The sequence below is a fragment of the Citrus sinensis genome, chromosome 2, assembly GCF_022201045.2.
Source record: "Citrus sinensis cultivar Valencia sweet orange chromosome 2, DVS_A1.0, whole genome shotgun sequence".
NCBI classification, from domain to species: domain Eukaryota; kingdom Viridiplantae; phylum Streptophyta; class Magnoliopsida; order Sapindales; family Rutaceae; genus Citrus; species Citrus sinensis.
The window spans coordinates 23,595,483-23,618,628 of NC_068557.1; the positions used below are offsets into that span (position 1 = coordinate 23,595,483).

A 23,146-nucleotide genomic window follows, 5' to 3' on the forward strand; every position below is an offset into this window, starting at 1 on the left:
TCAATAATTGAATCAGTTCATCTCATGCATTGCGGGGATCTTTGAATATATTCAATTAAGCTTCAGTCTTCGGGTCTTGTCTTAATAAAATATAACAACCGGATATGACTGTCAAATGCAGGTTGGCAAATACTGGCGGCCATAATTTAAAGTATACGCAATAAAATATTACACACTTTTTTTTTTTGGATTTATTTTAGAGTCGTTTTGGTGCGAATATATTGGGAGTTGTGGTTTTAAATAGTAAATTGTTTGGTAAATATTCTATAAATGTAGTTTATAAGTTAAAGTGATTTTATTTAATAGTTTTCGATGAAAATTTTATAAAAAATTAATATAATAAAATTATGATATTTTTTGGTTGAAATTATTATTTAAAATTCATGTCTAGTAAACACAATTACTTTGATTTTATAGCTAGAAATTTTATTTTATTGTAGCTTAAATAACAAAAAAAAGTTAAAAAAAGGACACTAATTACTACAATTCTATAAGTTCCTGACAAATACGTTTTTATTTGCATATTAAAGAGTAATGCTATACATTCTAATTTTTTATCCAAAGAATTTAACCTCAAATAATATTTGTAAGAGATTATTAACTATTTAACAAAAGAGACACATCACATACCATAATATTTTGGGACAAAATCTATCGTTACTATATTTTAACCATTTAATGGACGACACATCGGATACCATTCTGAGTTGTTCAAATACATAATTGATGGAGGCAAAATTTACGCCGCTGATCATTCAACTCTTAATTCGGCTTGCTCATTTTCATGCATAAAGCGGTCAATGTAACCTAGAATTGACCATAGAATTTTGAAATGTGAAAAGATACGGGAAGAGCTGTCTTCAGTGTAAAAGGAAAATACCAAATATTACCTACAACTTCTGCTGACCATTCTAGCTTCTTTTACTCTACTACCAAACAGTTTTTTGGGTTTCCAAATTTGAATAGTGAATGAAAAAAGTAAACGTACAAAATTTTTATACGATTGAATCACCATTTTTAACTCAATTAATGAAACATTATATGGTTGTACGCACCATATGATTATAGGTAAGATTGCTAAAACATAATTATATATGCTTGGGGTTAGTGAAGCATAGATATATTATTATTTCCAAATATTAATACACTTAAAAAAAGAAAAAAAACGAAAAACAAAAAAGCTAGATGTGATCATACCATTACCAGCAGAAAAAACAAACATTTATGCTATACGGTCAAGATCCGGCGGCTACCCGGGCCCTTTTAATAAATCGAAGCGAAATATTGACCAAATGTTTGCACCGAAAATTTTGGTCGCATGAATTCCCACAATTTTGCAAGCCATTCGGTTGTCATATTTTATTCAAATAAAAGTATGACTTAAAAAAAAAATACAATTATAAAGACGAATGAAGCCACCGAGCCAAAGACAATTTCCATGCGATTAGCAAAGGTCGTACATGTTTATTATGGTTTATTTTACGAATTAAAGTGCTTATTTTTAGGTTAAAAATCCTTTTCAAAAATTTTGGTTGTTTTTAATTGTATTTTGGGTAGAGTTTTTAAGATTAAATAAGATATTTTGATTTCAGTAGTAAAAACTCAAAATTTTAACTTTCATGAGCAGAGGTTGTAGAGTTTTTTTTTTAAAATTAAATTATCTAAAATAACGTTTATTTATTTATAACATAACTTTAATATACTTATCCATTATATTAATTTTCTTATCCATTATATTAATTTTATAATAATTAATAAAAGCCCTCATAGATTATTAAATAATTAAAAAACATTTGATAGAAAATCTACTTATATAAATTGTAGTAATAAAAATTTTACTTTGACAAGTTGTATTCGAAAAATTGTATACCAAACGAAACCTTAGATATTTTATACAAATGTCCATCAAGATATCTCAACTCTTATGGTGTGTTTACTTTTTGGATTGAGGGGTTATAAACCGAAATTAGAATAATTGATTGTATTTACTTTGTAAAATAGAGGCGGGAATCAATATCGGAATCATGAGGATAGAATAGAGAATGAGAGATTGATTCTTGGGGGTTGGGAATCAGTCTCTCATTCTTAGGAATACTAAATTTACCCCATCTCATTTTAAAAATTCTAAAATTACCCGACATTAAATTAAAATATAAATAAAAATAGCAACCATTTGTTTTGCTCCATAGCAGCCAGCTTCTAGCCCCCATCGCTGTCATTATTGTTGGTCACGTAGTTGTCGTCGCTAGTCTTCATCATCGTTGATCGTCATCATCTACTTCATCGCTCATCTTCACCACAAACTTCACCGTCCGTCTTCACAATGTTGATGACGATATCGACATTGTTGATGATGATGCCGCTATCGATTTTGATTTGTTATTGCCGTTAATGATGATTATTATTATTTTGATTATTATTATTGTTATTTTTTAAATGGACGATGATGACAATGATGATGATGATGATGATTATTATTATTATTATTATTATTATTATTATTATTATTATAACAATATTAAATTAATTAATATATTAACAATAATAATTATTATTATTAATTTTTGAATGATAATAATCACAATAATTAAAATACAAAATAATAATTATGACAAAAAGTAATTAAGGACTTTATGATAATTTGAAACAATTTAACTTAGTCTGATTATGATTCCTACAGCTCAAGTAAACAACTTATTCTAATTCTAGTTCCTCATTCCGAATCCAGTCCATTTTGATTCTCTTTTAATAAAGGCACCATTAATAACAACCTTCGGGGTGTGTTTACTTCCTAAATTAAGAAATAAAAATAATTAACAGCATTTACTTCACAAAAAAAAAAAGGAATCGAAATCAAAATCAAATGGGGCCCACAAATTTGGGAATCATACACATTGATTTCATTCCCAAATTGAAATCAAACTCCGACTTTTGTAATTATCCATTTGAACCCCATTGAATTTTCAGAATCTTCAAATTGCCCTCAATCAAATTCTGTCATTTTTTGTACTTTGGTCCCTGTAGAATTTATGAAAATACCCAAAAGGTTTGTATTATCTGCAAATAGCTCTTTTATTATTTATTATTAGTAATATAATAACAACAACCACAACAATAATAACAATAACAATAATAATATTAATGATGACATTAATGATGTTATTATTATTATTGTTATTAATTTTATTATTTTAATTATTATTATTAGTGTCATTAATTTCGTTATTATAATCATCATCATAAAAAATTTATTAATTTTATTATTATTATTATTGTAGTAGTTGTTGATAATTTTTTTATTATTAAAATTTATTAATTTTTATGTTTTAATTAATATTATATCATTATTATTATTGTTGTTGTTGTTGTTGTTGTTGCTGTTGTTGTTCTTATAATTTATACAAATAATACTACAAACAAAAACTAACGAAGGCCATTTTTAATATCTTGCAACAATCCATTTCAATTCCAAGATAAATTAAATACAATAATTAAAATTCAGTTCATTCTAATTTCAATTTCTACTCAACCAAACAACTAATTCTAATTCCAATTCATATTTACACCTCCTTTATTAATTTGTAAGGTAATATTCTCTATATTAACGTGGGGATTCTGAGAAATGTAATGGGTGTATCTAGACTAAATCATCTTCTGAAGCAATGTTCAATAGTAATGCCTAAGTTTGCAGCACATTATAGCCCAATATCCTGAATCCGGCCCATTAACAACATTATTTAAGACATCAGGTTCTTTAAAGTTATGCATATTCTTAAACAGAGACAGAGTGTACTCATTTACATCAAATAGATCCCTCTCTCGCAACTATCTACTCTTTATAGTATATACCATACAACGTATTGTGATCATGCACATGATATTGAATTTTTTTCAAATACTCGAGTGTGCGTATGTCTTTGGAAGAGGTTCTGCTTTGCCTAGCACTCTTTTCTTTTTTTTTTTCTTTTAATCAAAATTCTCTAATTCATAAAAAAAAAAAAAAAGATCTTTGCAAAAGGAATTACTGAAACCCTAACCCTGCCTTACCTACCCTCCTCTGTGACCATCTCTCTCTAGGGTTTCTACATAGTTCCATTGAATAGATCGACGAAAATGTCACTCCCTCAAATACAATGTAAATATGACTAAGCTGGCAAAACAGGTTATGCAAAGTTAGAACTTAAAGAAATCTTAATTAATTTGAAATTTATAATATTTAGGAATACTTTAAGTAATTTGTATTCTAATTTAATTCGATTACTTATTTAGAGTTTTATTATTTTAGAAATTGCTTAATTGAGTTGTATTCCTAATTTATGTATGAGTCTTATTAAATAAGCGTCTATTGTAACTTTTAGAAGCATGCCTTTGTTATTGATTATTTCTTGGAATAAACTCTAAATTTGAGTTCATTAATATTTTCAGTTTTCAAAGCTCTATGTGAGTTTTTGAGTTTAGTTAATTCTCGACATTTTGCAAAATCAACGAGTCTCAACTTCCTAAGTTCATGGTATTATTTCAAGTCAACGTGAATTTAGTTCGTACTTTTATTATGCTATTCTCTAGAATTAATAGAATAATATAATATTAATTTTTTGCTGCATTAACGGGTCACCAGGTCGTGTTTGTGTCATTTCAAATTTAAATCAACCCAAACACAATCCATTTAATGATCGTGTTATTGAGACTCTAACCTAACACAGAAAGTAAACAAGTTAGCCAATAACCCATTTAATATCCATATATTTAATAGAATTTAAACCTAACATTTGTTCATTGATAAAATCATTTTTGGGTGCAGGCGCGCTCATTTTTTTTATTCAGACATGCTATTAAATTGTGTTGTTTAATAGCGTGTTTACATAAGAAAAAAAAATTGAGGGCACCTGACACAACTCAAAAGTGTTGATTAGTACTAAGTATAAGAGTGTTTATTTATAATATTACTCGATGAGTCTAGGGTTGAACCACAAGAAATCTAAAAATCTAGTAGTCAATTATTAAATAAAATTAATTTGTAAAAAAAATAATTCATTCAAAAAATGCTAAAGTTACGAGATCCACACTTGGTATTTTAATTATGGTCATAATTTTCTCTCTTAATTATATTTTTACTAATTTAATTATTATTAGACTTAATTATTAATTAACCATTGATGGATATATATAGGGATAAAGTACATAATGTGCCACAACCATATAGGTGTATCAATATTATGTCTAAAAACCATATGGATCTAAATTGGATCTAGATTTACATATTAAAATAAAAAATATAATTGGTGAAAAATATAACTTGTAAATATATAATTAAAATAATAAACTATAAACTTATTTGAGAAGATAATTAACTTCATAATTTAAATCTTTGAGCTTTACATTTTACCTTAGTTTAGAAAATTAGTCACTCATTTTCACAAATAAAACACTCATTTTGACAAATAAAATACTCATTTTATTAAACAAACTTTTAAAAATATTAAAAGAAAATTAAATACAAAAGAAAAGAAAAGAAAAGAAAATGTTTTCTAAACATCTGTCTTCCGTTCCTCCTCTCTAATTATTTCCTCTTCGTCCCTTATTCTTCACATTTTCATCCCTTTTTATAAGCAAACAGCAATCTCTTCTCTTCTTATTTAGGTATATATATGTATATATATGAAGCTATATGTATGTATGTATGTATGTATGTATATATAAGGTATGAATGTATATATGATTTATTGATATCATAATATATATATATATATATATATATATATATATATATACTAGAATATTACACATTTACACTATTGAAACTTTAATTATATATGTGTGAATAATATTATATATTACTATTAAAAATATATATGACCACAATTACATATTTATTAATTATATATGTGTGAATAACCGGTGTTTGGGGGATGTACTTCGACGAGACTAGCCGTGATGAGCAGATGTCTGGTAGCAGGGTTCTGCGAACAGGTATATCTTGTAAGAGTCTGGTAGCAGGGGAACAGGAGCAGGAATGTTCTGCTCGTCCACGAATATGCCATCCACGAGGCCGGATTCCTGTTAGAAGCATAAAGTCATTCCTGCTAAGGGTTGAGGCGAGGAGACCTGGTTAACGACAGTTGGCGAGATGTGCTCTCCAACCTGAGAATCAAGGCACGAAGGCCATGTAACCACCCATGATTACAGAAGCGGAGCATCCACTTTCGAGAGGTGGGAAGATAACGGGCGAGAGTGGAGGGAAAATCTGAATTCAGGAGAGACCTATAAAAAGGTAGCCAACGAAGGTAAAAGGGTTAGAATTTTTGACATTGAAACTAAGATAAAGAGAACATTGAATAATCGGTACCAAAAAGAAGCCATAAGATTAGTGGCTAACGTTCCTAGGAATGAAAAACCTTCATTTCTGACTTGAGCGTTGGAGGGTTTACACAGGGAAAACAACCGGCGTGCTCTGACCTGTTTCTGTGTACACAGGAACCTCTAGAAAAGAAGCATTACGATGAGAGATCTGGTCGTGGTAAAGTTGGTTGAGGAGAGATCTTGGTCGTGATCAAAAGGGTAACCAGAATCTCGCATCAACATTTTGGCGCCGTCTGTGGGAAGCTAATCAAAAAGCTTCTGTTGATAGAAAGAATAGGAGTAAAGCAAGTGAAGAGGCAATGGATGTAGGAGGAAGTAGTGCGCAGGGAGGTGATATGAGGCTTAACGATTCCGTGACGTTGAGGGAGATAGCCAATGAAGCACGGGAAAAAGCCATGTATGACCGGATGGAACGAATGGAAAAGCAGATGGAGACCCTAACAACCATCCTACATGAGCTGCAGAGTGAACGAAGAGGAATCCATGAGGAAGGGGTAATAAGTGGCGGAATGGCACCCGAGCACGATGATATGATGAGAAGTCGGACCACCAGAGGATTTGGTGGTGAATATGGTAATTCATCTCTACGGGGAGAAATCCATAGAGGAGGAAACCAATCCCCAGGAAGGCAGATCCTTGATAATGATGACGGGATGATGAATGCAGAGGAGAGAGAGCTCAGGGAACACCTGCATAATGTAGAGCGAGAGCGGGATCAAGTTGCAGCACGTGATCCTGGTCGTCTAGTACAGCTGGAGGAAGAAGTGTGCAGATTTGCGCAGATAATTGATGACATGCAAGGAAGGAGTAGAGCACCCGGTTGGAGGATAATGCTGGACGGAGAATCTCCGCTCTCAGCACAGATTATGAGGGCAGTCATTCCGAGGGACTTTCGCCTCCTAGACCTCAGATATGCGGGGCGAACTGATCCGTTGGTACACATAGAGCGCTTTAACGACATAATTGAAGTGCAAGGATTATCCCAAGCTCAAAGATGCAGGGTGTTCCCATTGTCACTAGAGGGGCGAGCACGCGAGTGGTACTGCAAACTCCCTCGAGAGAGCGTCAAATCCTTCGAGCAGATGTGCTAAGAATTTGCAGAGCAGTTTCGTGGGGCAATAGCACCAGAAGATGACATGATGGAGTTGAAAAACATGAAGCAGAGGGAACAAGAAACCCTTCGGGAATTCATCAAGAGGTTTTATCGTGTTGTTCTCGACTTGGGAGCTTTCAACCATCCTCAGGCATTAAGGGGATTAAAAGAAGAGTTGAAGATAAGAAGGTTGTGGTACAACTTGAGGAGCCTAGTTATTCAGACGTTTGCAGCCGCTTACGAGCAGGTTAAGAGGGACATAGAGATTAAGGATGAAAAGGCAGCACGGATCAAGACAGACCAGCTAGAAGGATTGGGAAGGAAAGAGAAGAGAGCATTACCAGGAAATGAACCGATCAAGAGAAAGGACCACCATGCCTCAGGTAGTGGTACAAGAGGTTGGGTAACCGCTTACCAGCCTCATCAGAGGCCATCACAGTATCAGCACAGTAAGGCGCAACCTCCTCGCTCACCAACTAGGGATCTTTGGAGAAGGCATGACTCAGCATATGGTCATCTTCACCCACACCCCCATGGTAGTAGAGGGAGCAGACCAGAAGCGCTGCCACCGCTTCCAACAAAGAACGGCACAAACAGGGAAAGGGCAGTGCACATGATCGACCAAAACCAGGACTATGGGTGGTATACTTCCTTGAAGATGCCCTGGACGAGGTGTACGAGACCATAAAGGACCGGGAATTACTGTACCACCCAACCCCAATAACAAAGCTACCCAGCAGGAGGGATAGGGGACGCTATTGCAAGTTCCATGGCGCTCATGGCCATACCACAACAGAATGTAGAGACCTCAAGACCCAGGTTGAAGATTTGGTGAGAAATCGATACCTGGACGAATTTATAGATGAGATTTTTCCAATGGTGGCCTCGACATGTGAAGGGGAGCAGAGTAACAGGAACTTGAGCCACGAGCAACTTATAGTAAGAGTGATTCCTGGAGGTCCAACGTTGGCCGGAGATTCCAACAGATCGAGGAAGAATTATACTAGATATGCCATGACTAGTAAAGAGGTATTCTTCAATACCCCAGCAGCCAAACGAGTAAGATTCAGGCAAGTACTAATCATGTGGACAGATGAGGATGAAAAAGGGATTCTATACCCACACGAGGATGCCTTAGTCATCAAGGTCACCGCTGTTAGCAGAAGTTTGACCGGATACTGGTTGACATAGGAAGCTCAGTTGATGTGTTGTTTAAGTCAACTCTGGAGGAGATGGGAATAACATATTTGAGGTTGGAGCACACCAATACCGCCTTGAAGGGATTTGGGGGAGGAAAGCTGGTTCCTCTGGGCGTGGTCAAGCTGCCTATCACGATTGGTAGCTCCCCGACAGAAAAGACTATGATACTGAATTTCGTGGTGGTCGATGAGGAGGGTCCTTACCAGATGATCCTAGGTCGGTAATTTCTGAGGATGAGTAAAGCAGTGTTGTCCAACCATTATCTAACTCTCAAGCACCGGGTGAATGGGGTAGTTGGAGTGGTACGAGGAGACCAGAGAATCGCACGAAATTATTACTCTTCGGTAACATCCCTTAATACCCGAGTAGGAGCCAAGAATGGCAGACATGAACCTGTAGAGGAGCTGGAGACAGTAAGCCTGGGACAAGAGGATCCGGGAAAAACGATCCGAATTGGGTCGAGGCTTAAAGAAGAGCAGAAGCAGGAGTTGGTGCAATACCTGCGAGCTCATGCAGATGTGTTCGCTTGGACACATGAAGACATGCCAGGGATCGACCCTGAGGTCGCATGTCATAAGCTGGCAATAAAGAAAAGTGCTCGGGCAGTAAGACAGAAAATGAGGTGCTTCAACCAGGAGAGGTATGAGGCTATAAACGGCGAAATGGAGAAGCTCTTGAAAACATGGTTCATTCAGGAAGTCAATTATCTTGAGTGGATATCGAATGTGGTGCTAGTAAAAAAGGCTAATGACAAGTGGAGGATGTGTGTGGATTTCACGGACCTTAACAAGACGTGCCCGAAAGACAACTTTCCCTTACCAAAGATCGACCAGCTTGTAGACTCAACAGCTGGATATGGCCTGCTCAGCTTCATAGATGCATTCTCGGGATACAACCAAATCCCCATGTTCGAGCAGGATGAGGAGAGAACGGCATTTATTACTAACCAGGGTCTGTTCTGTTACAGGGTAATATCGTTCGGTCTTAAAAATACGGGGGCCACGTACCAGAGGCTAGTTAACAAAATCTTTAAGTCATTGATGGGGAGAACGATGGAGGTGTATGTTGATGACATGATAACCAAGTCAAAAATCCCAAAGGAACATGTCGAGCATCTCGATGAGACATTCAGACTTTTGAAGAAGTACAATATGAAGCTCAACCCAAAAAAGTATGCTTTTGGGGTCCAGTCAGGGAAATTCCTCGGGTTCATGGTGAGTCATCGGGGGATCGAGGCCAATCCCGAGAAGATCTAGGCGATCGTACAGATGAGGTCTCCTCGTAACCTGAAGGAGACGCAGAGCCTTACAAAGAGGTTGGCGGCGTTAAGCCGATTCATATCCAAGGCTACAGATAAGTGTCAGCCATTCTTTCAAGTGATAAGAAGAGGAAAGAAAATAGAATGGACCCCAGAATGCGAAGAAGGCTTCAAGACCTTGAAGCAATACTTGCAGCAAGCACCTCTGTTGTCCACACTAAGGGATGAGGATAGGTTGTTCTTATATTTGGCGGTATCAGATCATGCCACAAGTTTTGTTCTAGTGAAAGGGGAAGAAAGGGTTCGGTATCCGGTATACTACACCAGCAAGGCCCTGCTCGACGCCGAGACCAGATACCCACCGTTGGAGAAATGGGCACTCGCCCTTGTGGTTGCTGCTCGAAAGCTGAGGCCGTACTTTCAAGTATTCCTCGTCTCGGTAATAACAAACCATCCACTGCAATAAACTCTACACAAGCTGGATGCTTCTGGTCGGCTCGTGAAGTGGGCTATAGAGTTGAGCGAGTTCGACATAGATTACAAACCCCGAGCAATAATAAAGGCCCAAGCAGTGGCCAATTTCGTAGTAGAATTCACAGAGCCCAAAGTTGGTTTTGACCCGCCGGATGCTGCAACGGTCAACAATGAAGATCGGGTATGGCAGATGTCAGTGGATGGATCCTCAGGGGAGCAGGGGTCTGGAGCGGGGATTGTTTTAGAAAGCCTAGAAGGGGAGAAAATCTCTTATGCTGTAAAGTTAGAGTTCACAGCCATAAATAATCAGGCAGAATATGAAGCTTTGATAGTAGGTTTGGAATTGGCTAAGGCAATGAAAACAGATAGGGTGAAAATCAGAACTGATTCTCAGCTGGTTGCAAATCATGTCAGTGAAAGATTTCAACCGAGAGATGGGAAGATGAAACAGTATTTGAAGAAAGTTAGGCAGATGATGGGGAAGTTCGAAACGATTGAGGTGATACAAATCCCAAGGGAGCAGAATAGTAGAGCAGATATTCTGGCCAGGATGGCAGCTGTAACAGACCCGAAAATACCTAAGTCGGTCCCTTTGGAGGTGAAAACCAGCCCTAGCATCGAGCAAAATTTGGAGGTGATGCAGATAGAATAAAAATGCTCGTGGATGGATTCGATAATTTCGTACATTAGAGACAGGGTATTACCACCAGATAAGCTGCGAGCACGGAAGATCAGAGCCCTGGCCTCAAGGTACTCAATGATTAATGGGGTGCTATATCGACGAGGATACACGCTACCGTTCCTTCGGTGCTTGGATGAGGATGACGCGGACTACGTACTGAGAGAAGTACATAAAGGAATTTGCGGAAACCATTCTAGTGGGAGGTCCCTTGCCCATAAGGTTCTAAGGCAGGGATATTTCTGGCCGACAATGCACCAGGATGCGCAGGAGAAGACCAGGAGCTGCGTAAGCTGCCAGAGTTTTGCAAGTTTCTCCAACCAACCACCAGAGAAGCTCACATTTATGGCATCTCCTTGGCCATTTGCTCAATGGGGAATTGATCTGATCGGACCGTTGCCAAAGGGATGAGGAGCAGCAACACATACAATAGTAGCAATAGACTACTTCACGAAGTGGATAGAGGTAGAAGCCCTTAGCAGGATCACAGAAAAGAAGACAACAGACTTCGTATAGAGAAACCTGGTCTGTCGGTACCGGATCCCTTATGCCTTGATAACGGATAATGGTAGGCAGTTCGATAATTACAGCTTTAGGGATTTCTGCCAGAACCTCGGGATAGAGTTGAAGTATTGCTCGCCTGCTCACCCTCAATCTAATGGACAAGTAGAAGCAGCCAACAAGACGATCAAGAGGCTTTTGAAAATCAGGCTTGGAGCAAAAAAAAGTGCATGGGTTGATGAGCTATCAGGTGTTTTATGGGCATACAGGACAACTCACAAAACAACAACTGGAGAGACACTGTTCGCCTTGGTCTTTGGACATGAAGTGGTCGTACCAGTCGAGATAGGAACGACCACGCACCAGACAGATCATTTCAATGAGTAGGAGAACAACGAGCAGATGTGCCTGAATCTGGATTTGCTAACTGAGAAGAGGAAGCAAGCATCGAAGCAATCAGCCATTTACCGGCAGAGGGTTGCTCATTATTATAACCAGAAGGTGAATGTACGGCAGTTCAAGGTCGAAAATTGAGTGCTAAGGAGAGTGAATCAGAACACCAAAGACTCGACTCAAGAAGTGCTTGGACCGAATTGGAAGGGGCCATATAAGGTCAAGCAGGTAGTGGGACCTGGAGCTTACAAGCTTGTTCGCACGGATGGCCACGAGGTGAAACACCCATAGAATGCAGCGCACCTCAGGAAATACTTCCAGTAAGACTTGCTCATGTTTTAAAATTATTTCAATTTGTTCTCGTTGCTATGCATTCTTATGTAAGTTGAATTTTACAATTAATGAAACGTCGAGGAATTTCATTCACTTGTAACTGTGTAAAAAGTTTCTAAGGCATGCAAAGGCTCACCAAGTCTCAAAACTTGTTTATGGCGAGACCAGAAGTCAAGCGTGCCAGGATCTGCTCGACCAAGCGAAGGCGAGCAGAATCCCAAGCATTGAAAAATTTTCTAAGGCATGCAAAGGCTCACCAAGTCTTAAAGCCTGTTTATGGCGAGACCAGAAGCCAAGCGTGCCAGGATCTGCTCGACCAAGCCAAAGCGAGCAGAATCCCAAGCATTGAAAAAATTTTCTAAGGCATGCAAAGGCTCACCAAGTCTCAAAGCCTGTTTATTGCGAGACCAGAAGCCAAGCGTGCCAGGATCTGCTCGACCAAGCGAAGGCAAGAAGAATCCCAAGCATACAAAAATTTTCTAAGGCATGCAAAGGCTCACCAAGTCTCAAAGCCTGTTTATGGCGAGACCAGAAGCCAAGCGTGCTAGGATCTGCTCGACCAAGCGAAGGCGAGCAGAATCCCAAGCATTGAAAAAATTTTCTAAGGCATGCAAAGGCTCACCAAGTCTCAAAGCCTGTTTATGGCGAGACCAGAAGCCAAGCGTGCCAGGATCTGCGCGACCAAGCGAAGGCGAGCAGAATCCCAAGCATTGAAAAAATTTCTAAGGCATGCAAAGACTCACCAAGTCTCAAAGCCTGTTTATGGCGAGACCAGAAGCCAAGCGTGCCAGGATCTGCTCGACCAAGCGAAGGCAAGAAGAATTCCAAGCATACAAAAATTTTCTAAGGCATGCAAAGGCTCACCAAGTCTCAAAGCCTATTTATGGCGAGACCAGAAGCCAAGCGTGCCAGGATCTGCTCGACCAAGCGAAGGCAAAAAGAATCCCAAGCATTGAAAAATTTTCTAAGGCATGCAAAGGCTCACCAAGTCTCAAAGCCTGTTTCTGGCGAGACTAGAAGCCAAGCGTGCCAGGATCTGCTCGACCAAGCGAAGGCAAGAAGAATCCCAAGCATACAAAAATTTTCTAAGGCATGCAAAGACTCACCAAGTCTCAAAGCCTATTTATGGCGAGACCAGAAGCCAAGCGTGCCAGGATCTGCTCGACCAAGCGAAGGCAAGAAGAATCCCAAGCATTGAAAAATTTTCTAAGACATGCAAAGGCTCACCAAGTCTCAAAGCCTGTTTCTGGCGAGACCAGAAGCCAAATGTGTCAGGATCTGCTCGACCAAGCGAAGGCGAGCAATATCCCAAGCATTGAAAAATTTTCTAAGGCATGCAAAGGTTCACCAAGTCTCAAAGTCTGTTTATGGCGAGACCAGAAGCCAAGCGTGCTAGGATCTGCTCGACCAAGCGAAGGCGAGCAGAATCCCAAGCATTGAAAAAATTTTCTAAGGCATGCAAAGGCTCACCAAGTCTCAAAGCCTGTTTATGGCGAGACCAGAAGCCAAGCGTGCTAGGATCTGCTCGACCAAGCGAAGGCGAGCAGAATCCCAAGCATTGAAAAAATTTTCTAAGGCATGCAAAGGCTCACCAAGTCTCAAAGCCTGTTTATGGCGAGACCAGAAGCCAAGCGTGCCAGGATCTGCGCGACCAAGCGAAGGCGAGCAGAATCCCAAGCATTGAAAAAATTTCTAAGGCATGCAAAGACTCACCAAGTCTCAAAGCCTGTTTATGGCGAGATCAGAAGCCAAGCGTGCCAGGATCTGCTCGACCAAGCGAAGGCAAGAAGAATCCCAAGCATACAAAAATTTTCTAAGGCATGCAAAGGCTCACCAAGTCTCAAAGCCTATTTATGGCGAGACCAGAAGCCAAGCGTGCCAGGATCTGCTCGACCAAGCGAAGGCAAAAAGAATCCCAAGCATTGAAAAATTTTCTAAGGCATGCAAAGGCTCACCAAGTCTCAAAGCCTGTTTCTGGCGAGACCAGAAGCCAAATGTGTCAGGATCTGCTCGACCAAGCGAAGGCGAGCAGTATCCCAAGCATTGAAAAATTTTCTAAGGCATGCAAAGGTTCACCAAGTCTCAAAGTCTGTTTATGGCGAGACCAGAAGCCAAGCGTGCTAGGATCTGCTCGACCAAGTGAAGGCGAGCAGAATCCCAAGCATTGAAAATTTTTCTAAGGCATGCAAAGGCTCACCAAGTCTCAAAGCCGGTTTATGGCGAGACCAGAAGCCAAGTGTGCTAGGATCTGCTCGACCAAGCGAAGGCAAGCAGAATCCCAAGCACACAAAAATTTTCTAAGGCATGTAAAGGCTCACTAAGTCTTAAAAGCCTGTTTATGGCGAGATCAGAAGTCAAGCGTGTCAAGATCTGCTCGACGAAGCGAAGACGAGTAGAATCTCAAGCATTGAAAAATTTTATAAGGCATTCAAAGACTAAGTCTCAAAGCCTATCTTATGGCGAGACCAGAAGCCAAGCATGTCAGGATCTGCTCGACCAAGCAAAGGCGAGCAGACTCTCAAACGAAAAATAACTTGCAACTACAACACAAGAAAGCAATTAAAAACATTATTATTAATCTGTCAATAACTTGCAAGGTTGATAACCTTCACATACAATGTTCATTGCAACGCAAGATACATTCAAGAGGATGGCGGGTCAGTAAGCCGAGCAGCCTCGGTTGGCTGGCCCACCTCAGGTGTAGGGAGGGTATCACCAGTTGCGTCCGGGGGGGTACTCCCCTCACTAACATCAGCAGGGATTGCGCGAGGAGGAGAGTTTTCCTCCTCAACCGCAATTGGCTCCACTTCTTCGACATCCTCTTTCGCTGCCTCCTCGTCCATGTGTTAAGCAACACCAGCTGTAAGCTCATCCATCTTCAGATCAGGGTGCTGCTTCCCAAGGACGGCCATGATGCAACGATAGGAATGCTGAAGTCCCTGGTCGTATTGGTTGTCAACTTCCTTCTCCAAGTTCTTGACCTGAACCTGGTGGGAATCGCGAAGAGATTCGAGCTGAGTCTCGTACATAACCTTCTGCCTTTGTAGATTCTCCTTGACCTTAGTCAGCTCTTCCTCGAGAGTAATGGCATTTGCTTGAGCAAGAGATTCTCGCTCTATCAACTTTAAATTGTCGATATTCAAGTCCCCTGTTTTCTTCTCGGCAGCATCAGCTTTGGTCTTCGTCGAGTGAATGTCCTCTTTCATCTTCCAGTCATAGCGACCAGTCTTGGCCTTATAGTAAGTGGCCATGCAACCGAGGTGAAAAGCACTATACTGCATGGCCCCCACCAGTTCACCCAGGGTGCTGCCGTCAAAGTCCTCTAGGTCCTTCTTGCTCACGAGTTTAGAAAAATCGTTGATATATGGGGCTAAATGTTCTGCTCGATTGTTAGATAAACGAGATCTCGGCCCGACTGGAGAGAAGAGGAAGCGGGATCAGTGGCTGCTCCGCTAGTTTCTCCGACTTTGGCAGGAGGAGGTGGCAGAGTCTTCAAGGGAAGAACCTGCTGCACAATGTTCACCCGCTTCGCAGTGGGAGCGTCCTTATTCTGGTCCTGCTTAGCAATATGAGGTCCAGAACGTTTCTGATTCAGAGCCCCGATCACAGTATCCTCCACCCCAGAGTCAGTGGACACCAAACGAGATTCGAGCAAGTTGTAAGTGGTTAGTAATTCTCGGTGCGAACAGGAATTGGCCAATATAGTCTCGAGCCGCTTGAGTGGCCCAGATTTAAGCGGATAGTGCACACCCCAAGAACCTGAAATTCGAGCAGATATTGGATTAGAGATAAATCAGTAAAATGAGAAGGACAATGGAGACAAGACATCTGTAGCGAGTAGGCAACCTGGGACCACGAAATGGTATGGAACGCAATAATCCTTCCCTTCAATCTGTGCAACTTGACCCTAGGGACCCAAAAAAAAAATTCTTCCAAGTCCCACCGCCACCAATCGGAAGATCAGTTATAGATTTCCTAATCTTGATACTAGATTAGAAGTAATACCAGCCGGCATCTTTGGGGCTGCTCTTTAGTTGGTACAGGTGCTTCACCTCGTCAACTGTTGGCTTGCTTTGGCAACATCTGTCCCACAGTATGGACAGACCAGAAAGTACCCGCTACCCATTGAGGTTCAGTTGACCAGGAGCTAAATTCAATACATTGAGTATTCGGGCAAAGTAGGGCTGTATGGGGCACCTTAGCCCAAATTTAAAACTATCTAGAAATAGAATAACATACCCCCTAGGAGGTCAGCTAGGAGTATCTTTTTTCTTGGAATTCTAAGGGAAATTTCATCAGAGATGCCGTATCTAGCCCGGAGACTAACTAGCTCATCTACTGTGGTCGTGCACGACATAAAATCAATAGTGTAATTCTGTGATAGAGCTCTACCTCCTACTGTGCTCCTCCTATCTGGTAACGATGTTCCTGGTGAGGACATCTCACCAGAATCATTTCCCTGATCTTTACTCAAAGTGTCTTCCGAACCAGAAGAACACTCGTCGTCGTTATTACCAGTTGAGGAGGTTATTTGGGGAGACATCCTCTTAGCACTAGTCGCAACACTAGGTCTAAGGGGCTCTAAGGGGATCCCGGGGTCAAAAGTATAATCGGCGATCAGACTAGGCAAGAAGCCTAACTCGTCGTCATCAATCTCAATGACTTTCTCCTTATCTTTTGACATTTCCTAAACTATAACCAGAACTGCACCACCAAACACTACCCAAGCAAAACGTAAAAGAAATTGTCTACAATTATCCACGATCGAGGAAAAAAGAAATAATACCTGAAGTTGTGACTTAGTCGGAGAGAGACAATGAAGGAAGCTTTTACGCCGAGTGAGATGAAGGACTTATTCACCGGAGAGACAGAAACAGAGTAAATGAAGAGTTTCTCTTTTGGGGGTTTTGGGTTTTCTAATGAGGAACAAACTCTTGGGCTGCCAGCATTTAACGGCACAAATCCCAAGAGTTTCGTAACCGTCGTTTTAAAATTCAAATAGAGGGGTAGATTTCTGCCACATCACCTCATCCACAATTAAATGCGAAACAACTCTTGGCAGCCCTTTTCCTATCCCGCGCAAGCAAGAACTGTCGAGTTTCTACTGTCGGCTCACTATGTTACCCAACACCAGAAACTGGGGGACCGGTGTTTGGGAGATGTACTTCGACGAGACCAGCCGTGATGAGCAGATATCTAGTAGCAGGGTTCCGCGAACAGGTATATCTTGTAAGAGTCTGGTAGTAGGGGAACAGGAGCAGGAATGTTCTGCTCGTCCACAAATATGCCATCCACGAGGCCAGATTCCTATTAGAAGCATAAAACCATTCCTGCTAAGGGTTGAGGTGAGGAGACCCGGTCAACGACAGTTGGCGAGATGTGCTATCCAACCCGAGAATCAAGGCACGAAGGCCATGTAACCACCCACGATTACAGAAGCGGAGCATCTACTTTCGAGAGGTGGGAAGATAACGGGCGAGAATGGAGGGAAGGTCTGAATTCAGGAGAGGCCTATAAAAAGGTAGCCAACGAAGGTAAAAGGGTTAGAATTTTTGACATTGAAACTAAGATAAAGAGAGCACTGAATAATCGGTACAAAAAAGAAGCCATAAGATTAGTGGCTAACGTTCCCAGGAACGAAAAAACTTCATTTCTGACTTGAGCATCGGAGGGTTTACGCCAAGAAAACAACCGGCGTGCTCTGACCTATTTCTGTGTACGCAGGAACCTCTGGAGAAGAAGCCTTACGAGGAGAGATCCCGGTCGTGGTAAAGTTGGTTGAGGAGAGATCTTGGTCGTGATCGAGAGGGTAACCAGAATCTCGCATCAACAGTTTTCTAAACATTTGTCTTCCGTTCCTCCTCTCTAATTATTTCCTCTTCATCCCTTATTCTTCACATTTTCATCCCTTTTTATAAGCAACCAGCAATCTCTTCTCTTCTTATTTAGGTATATATATGTATATATATGAAGCTATATGTATGTATGTACGTACGTACGTATGTATGTATATATAAGGTATGAATGTATATATGATTTACTGATATCATAAAATATATATATCTACTAAAATATTACACATGTACACTATTGAAACTTTAATTATATATGTGTGAATAATATTATATATTACTATTATAAATATATATGTCCACAAATACATTACACGTTAGTATTATTGAAGTTCTAAATATATAAAAAAATTTATAAACAAAATACTGTTTATACGTTTACCATTCCAAAAAATATAAAAAAAAATCTCGTCCAATATTTAAGTTTTGATGATAAAAACTTATAAATTAATTTATAATAGAAAATATAATTGTGTTATTGATTGGATAAATAAGTTAAGAATTTTAACTCTAACCCAAAATAAAAACAATCATATTAACTCATGCATCAATTATTGTTAAATTCAACGACGCATATGCATTTTATTCATGTTGTGTCAAATTTTGCTGGTAATAACAGAATTATTTGATATAAAACGAAAAGTTATGTCCCTGTGAGAAATCATAAGTAGTTATCCGAATCCGAGCAGGCCCGAAATCACCCGGACCGAATCAATGAAAACAGAAGAGAGAAGACGGCGATAAAGGAAAGGAAGAGAATTTAAAAATTCGACGCGAAAACCGAACATAGGACCTGAAACCCTGACCCCACCACTATCTCCGATCCCCTTTTTGTCTTTCAGCCTATGAAATTCTCAATATTGACAACACTGCCACTCTCTCTATGGTTTCTTCATCGCTCCGTTGAACAGACCGACGAAAATGTCCCTACCTCAAATACAGTGTAAATAATGACGGAGGAATGTCTTCGGGAGTGGAAAAACGGAAACCGTAGCTTGTGAAAATACAGCGTAAATACATTGTAACTTTTTTCAGTGCTTACGAAAATTCCAAAGTATGAGATATTTTATTTTTACTTTGATATGCAAGATTATTGGTATCGGTTTATTACTCAATTGTTAAAAGAGTGAAGTGAATTTGAGATTTTGAATTTTGTTAATAGGAATGGTTATTTGATTGTCAGTTTTTTGCTGGGTGGGTTATGGTTTTATGTTTTGGAAGTTTGTCAGTCTACAATTGGCAAACTAGCTCTGCTGACTTGAATATTAGTATGTTTGGGATTCGCTTGGTGAACAACCAATGGACCTGAGTTCAGCTCAGGACAGATATAATAAATTTCAACTTTGCTGAAATTTGATTTGGATAGTGTGCTTGCAATAACACGAGGATAGAGGAAGATTTTACATGTGTCTTAAGTGTTTCGTGTTGTGTCATATATTTAACTTACTGTGTTTTGTTTCAGTTTTGAGCTTTTGATCGATCAGTAAGACCAGTCGTATCTGTCTTGACCAAAATTTGGAATAAATATCTCATGTATGTAAAATTTAAACTTAGGAGCGTTACCGTTATGGTAAAATTTTGGAATTAAACATCAATTCCATCATAAAGGGAAAAGATTTGACTGGAAGAAGAATGAAATTGCCTATAATTTAGTTTGAGGTTGGATTGCTTTTACATGAAATGAGCTGATTAAGCTTTTGGTAAGCTGGCCTAGGCAATTTACTCTAGGTTCAATGTGCTTATATTCTCTTGTACATTGTTAGCTTACTGTGTGGCATTACTATCATAAATTCAAAAGTGGCCTATTAGCAGCTGCAATCTACTCTGTGAACTTTGTGGGTTTTTTACCCATTTAATTCTGTGTGTAAGAATTTAGACGGGAAAAATGTTGAAGAAAAGTTTGATTTCGGGATTTTCCGTGGCTTTTATACCTTTGCTTGCTTTTGGGGGTAGACTTTCTGGAACTGTTTGATACATTGGTTTACTTAAAAGAAATTGGCGAAGCAAGGAAATGGCTGGTAAGGAATGGAGAGAGTAATAGAGAGAAAGAGAAGGGAGATATTGCAGGATGCATGGAATACACAAGATACTAATAACTTCAAGTGATCTTATTCACCTTGAGATCTGATTTTCATTTTTTCACTGGAAGTTGCAACTGAGGTCTGGTAAAACCATAAAAAGATGATGTAATCCTATAAATAAGCACCAAAATGTATTGGTGTTTTATTGCTTATAAGGTGCCGTTATCATGATTGCTTGTTTATTTGTTTCCTCATGCAGCCTGGATTTATCTTTTATAAAAAAGAAAAGAAGTGTTTCCTCAAATTTTAACTTACACTTGTGTGTTCACGTAATTTTCCAGCTTACAATGCCAGGAAAGCGCCATGTACGTCTAATAAATTTGGTTAGTGTTGAACCTTTCTACATGTGTGATTCTTGTTGGCATTTTTTTTTTTAAAGTTGAGTTCGATATAATTATATTCCTTTTTTTAGGCAAAGTGGCTGGTGGAGTCTGCATGGGTGGCTCTGAGGCTTTTCCAGGAACGCTGTGAGGTGAACTTTGTTATATTAGTAGTCAAAATTGGTTTGCTGGTGATGATCTTGTAATAGATTTTTGTTTCTTGTTTTATCACATCTTTCAATGCTTTACTTCACTGATAACAGAAAGGACCTAATAAATGCATCATATTTTGTAGGAAGAACTTTTGTGGGCAGCAGAAATGATCAAGATAAAAGCTCAGGATTTGAAGGGTAAAGAGGTTAGTCACGATTATCTGGTAACTCCATTTACATTATATTTCACAATATTTAAACTATTTCACAATGTTTAAACTAATGTAAGTTTTTATTGTTGTAAGATTACATGTAATGATGGTCGAACATCTGTTACTTTAGCTGCTACAAATATGGTATACACTTTAATTTGTTGCTTTTGAACTGAGACATGATGAGTTATATGCTAAATGTGCTAATTCTAAGATTATTATTATTATTATGATTATTTTTACTAATTCTAAGATAAATAGTTGAGATTCTACTATTTTATATGGAAATTCTAATAAAACATTATTATATGACAAGCAAATGTAGGAGTCTTCTATAAAGTCCTTCAAGTTTGTATGTCTGTGCATAATGCAGAGTAATATTTAGCTGAAATAAGCAAGTTGGTGATGACTTATTCGTAGTCATATACAAGCATAATCATGAATTTGAAAATCTAGATTTATGCAATTGATGCACATTTTCTATTTATTTCAGGTGAAAGTAAACACTAGCCTTCTATATCAACAAACAAAATTCAACCTTCAACGAGAAAAGAGTGAAGGCTATGCCAAGCTGGTATGATAACTACCTAGTTTATATTTTTTTGGAAAATTTTCCAACATCTCTCTTGCTTGATCACCTTTCCATGAATGCATTGTATTCTTATGGTTTTTCTTTTATGGTGATCAATGATATAATTTATTTTGTTTTTTCCACTTATTAATGAAGGGGCATGCCAAGATAAGCTTTCTTTGCTTAAATGCATAGGGAGATTGGCTTAGTGGTTGCATTCGACAATGCATTTTGCTAAAAGCCCTTTGCTCTGTTTAAGCTCTAGATAATAGTTTATTTGTAATTTTGAAAAAAGTTTTTCCTTTTGGGATAGGGAAGAAAGCCAAAACTCTTTTCCTTTACTGTGAAGTGTAATTGGACTGCAAATAACTTAAGATCATATGGGTCATCCTGAATTCATCTTTAATATTACTTTTAGATAATAGTTGTCTTGGGTGAAGGGAAGTACGCTAAAACCTTATAAAGATGTGTTGTTCAGCTCTTTTATGGTTATCAAGGCTAGACAAGTAATTGTGTCTTAGTTGAAATGAAGAAAAAGCATAGGTAGCTTTTGGGAGGGAGTTTGTGTCTGGTCTGCTTTTGCCTCTTGTTTCTATGAACTGTTAGGATTCGTCTTATTTCTTTATTGATCTAAAATGTTTAGGGGTTTAAGGATTGTTTGATATAGATGGATATCTTTCGGATTAGAAGGAGAGATGATTAAACTTGCTTTTTCACATATCGGGTTTCTAGATATATTTTGTTGAGATTTGGTTCCCATTTTCTTCATTTTCCATGGACATTTGATCCGCAATGTGTCTCTTTTCTTTTTCCGTTTACCTACGATTTTCTCTATTTGTTATCAAAACTCTATATTTTATTCACTCCACATAAAGAGAGAATCCCGACGCAGGGAATTCCTATGAGTTCGGTTGAGGTTTTGGGGATCAATTCTAAGATCACCACAGCTTGTAAAAGTGAAGATCAAACTTGGGGCAGAGATTTGGTGGCAGAGATCAAGAAATGGATAAAAGAGAGTGAGCGGAACAAGAGGTGCATTGTGGATTACGGAGCTGTAAGTGTTTTGGCAGCAGCATTTGAATCATTTTCAAAAACGTGTTTGGATGAACATGTTTCTGTCTTGGAGGAAATACTGTCGACTTTGACATTGCTGTTTCCGCTTGCGGGGGAAGCATTGACTTACTTGGGATCAGCTTCGTCCATGCACTGCATGGTCTGGTTCTTGAAGAGCGGAGATTTGTCAAGGAGAAGAGACATGGTGTTGGTGTTGAGAGAGCTCATTTCTTCGGATCATAGAAGAGTTAACATGTTTTTGGAGATTGAAGGAGCCATTGAATCGCTATATAAGCTGATCAAAGAGCCCATTTGCCCCACTGCTACTGAAGCTTCGTTCGTCGTCGTCTATCATATGATCACATCCACTTCTGCCGCTGACAAACCAATACAAAAATTTGTCGACATGGGGTTGGTTTCATTGCTGTTAGAAACACTTGTAGATGCGCAACGAAGCCTATGCGAAAAGGCCTTGGGTGTTCTCGACGGACTTTGCAGCAGTGATTATGGGAGAGGAGAGGCCTACAATAATTCTTTAATATTCCCGATTATTGTGAAGAAAATACTGCGAGTTTCAGATTTGAAGGCGGAGTTCTCGGTCTCCATTCTGTGGA

The 23,146-nt window shown here is 39.0% G+C and overlaps 2 protein-coding genes across 6 annotated transcripts in view; both read left to right on the plus strand.

Moving 5' to 3' along the window:
• Positions 1 to 7,499: 7,499 nt before the first annotated feature.
• LOC107175678 (uncharacterized) lies at positions 7,500 to 8,644 on the plus strand. Its single transcript, XM_015527343.1, has 2 exons — positions 7,500 to 7,856; positions 7,997 to 8,644. The coding sequence occupies exons 1-2, from the start codon at positions 7,500 to 7,502 to the stop codon at positions 8,642 to 8,644; spliced, it is 1,005 nt and encodes a 334-aa protein (XP_015382829.1).
• Positions 8,645 to 18,811: 10,167 nt separating this feature from the next.
• Positions 18,812 to 23,146, plus strand: part of LOC102612717 (THO complex subunit 2) — a 36,456-nt gene continuing 32,121 nt past the window's right edge. The window contains exons 1-5 of one of the 5 annotated variants that reach the window (XM_052435156.1): positions 18,812 to 19,153; positions 20,506 to 20,547; positions 20,637 to 20,696; positions 20,840 to 20,902; positions 21,402 to 21,482. In XM_052435156.1, coding sequence (XP_052291116.1) covers positions 20,512 to 20,547; positions 20,637 to 20,696; positions 20,840 to 20,902; positions 21,402 to 21,482 — 240 coding nt within the window. In that variant the 5' untranslated portion in view covers positions 18,812 to 19,153; positions 20,506 to 20,511. Of the gene's footprint in view, positions 19,165 to 20,505; positions 20,548 to 20,636; positions 20,697 to 20,839; positions 20,903 to 21,401; positions 21,483 to 23,146 lie in introns of all 5 variants that reach the window. The other 4 variants (XM_052435155.1, XM_052435154.1, XM_052435153.1 and 1 more) reach the window with 4 other exon arrangements.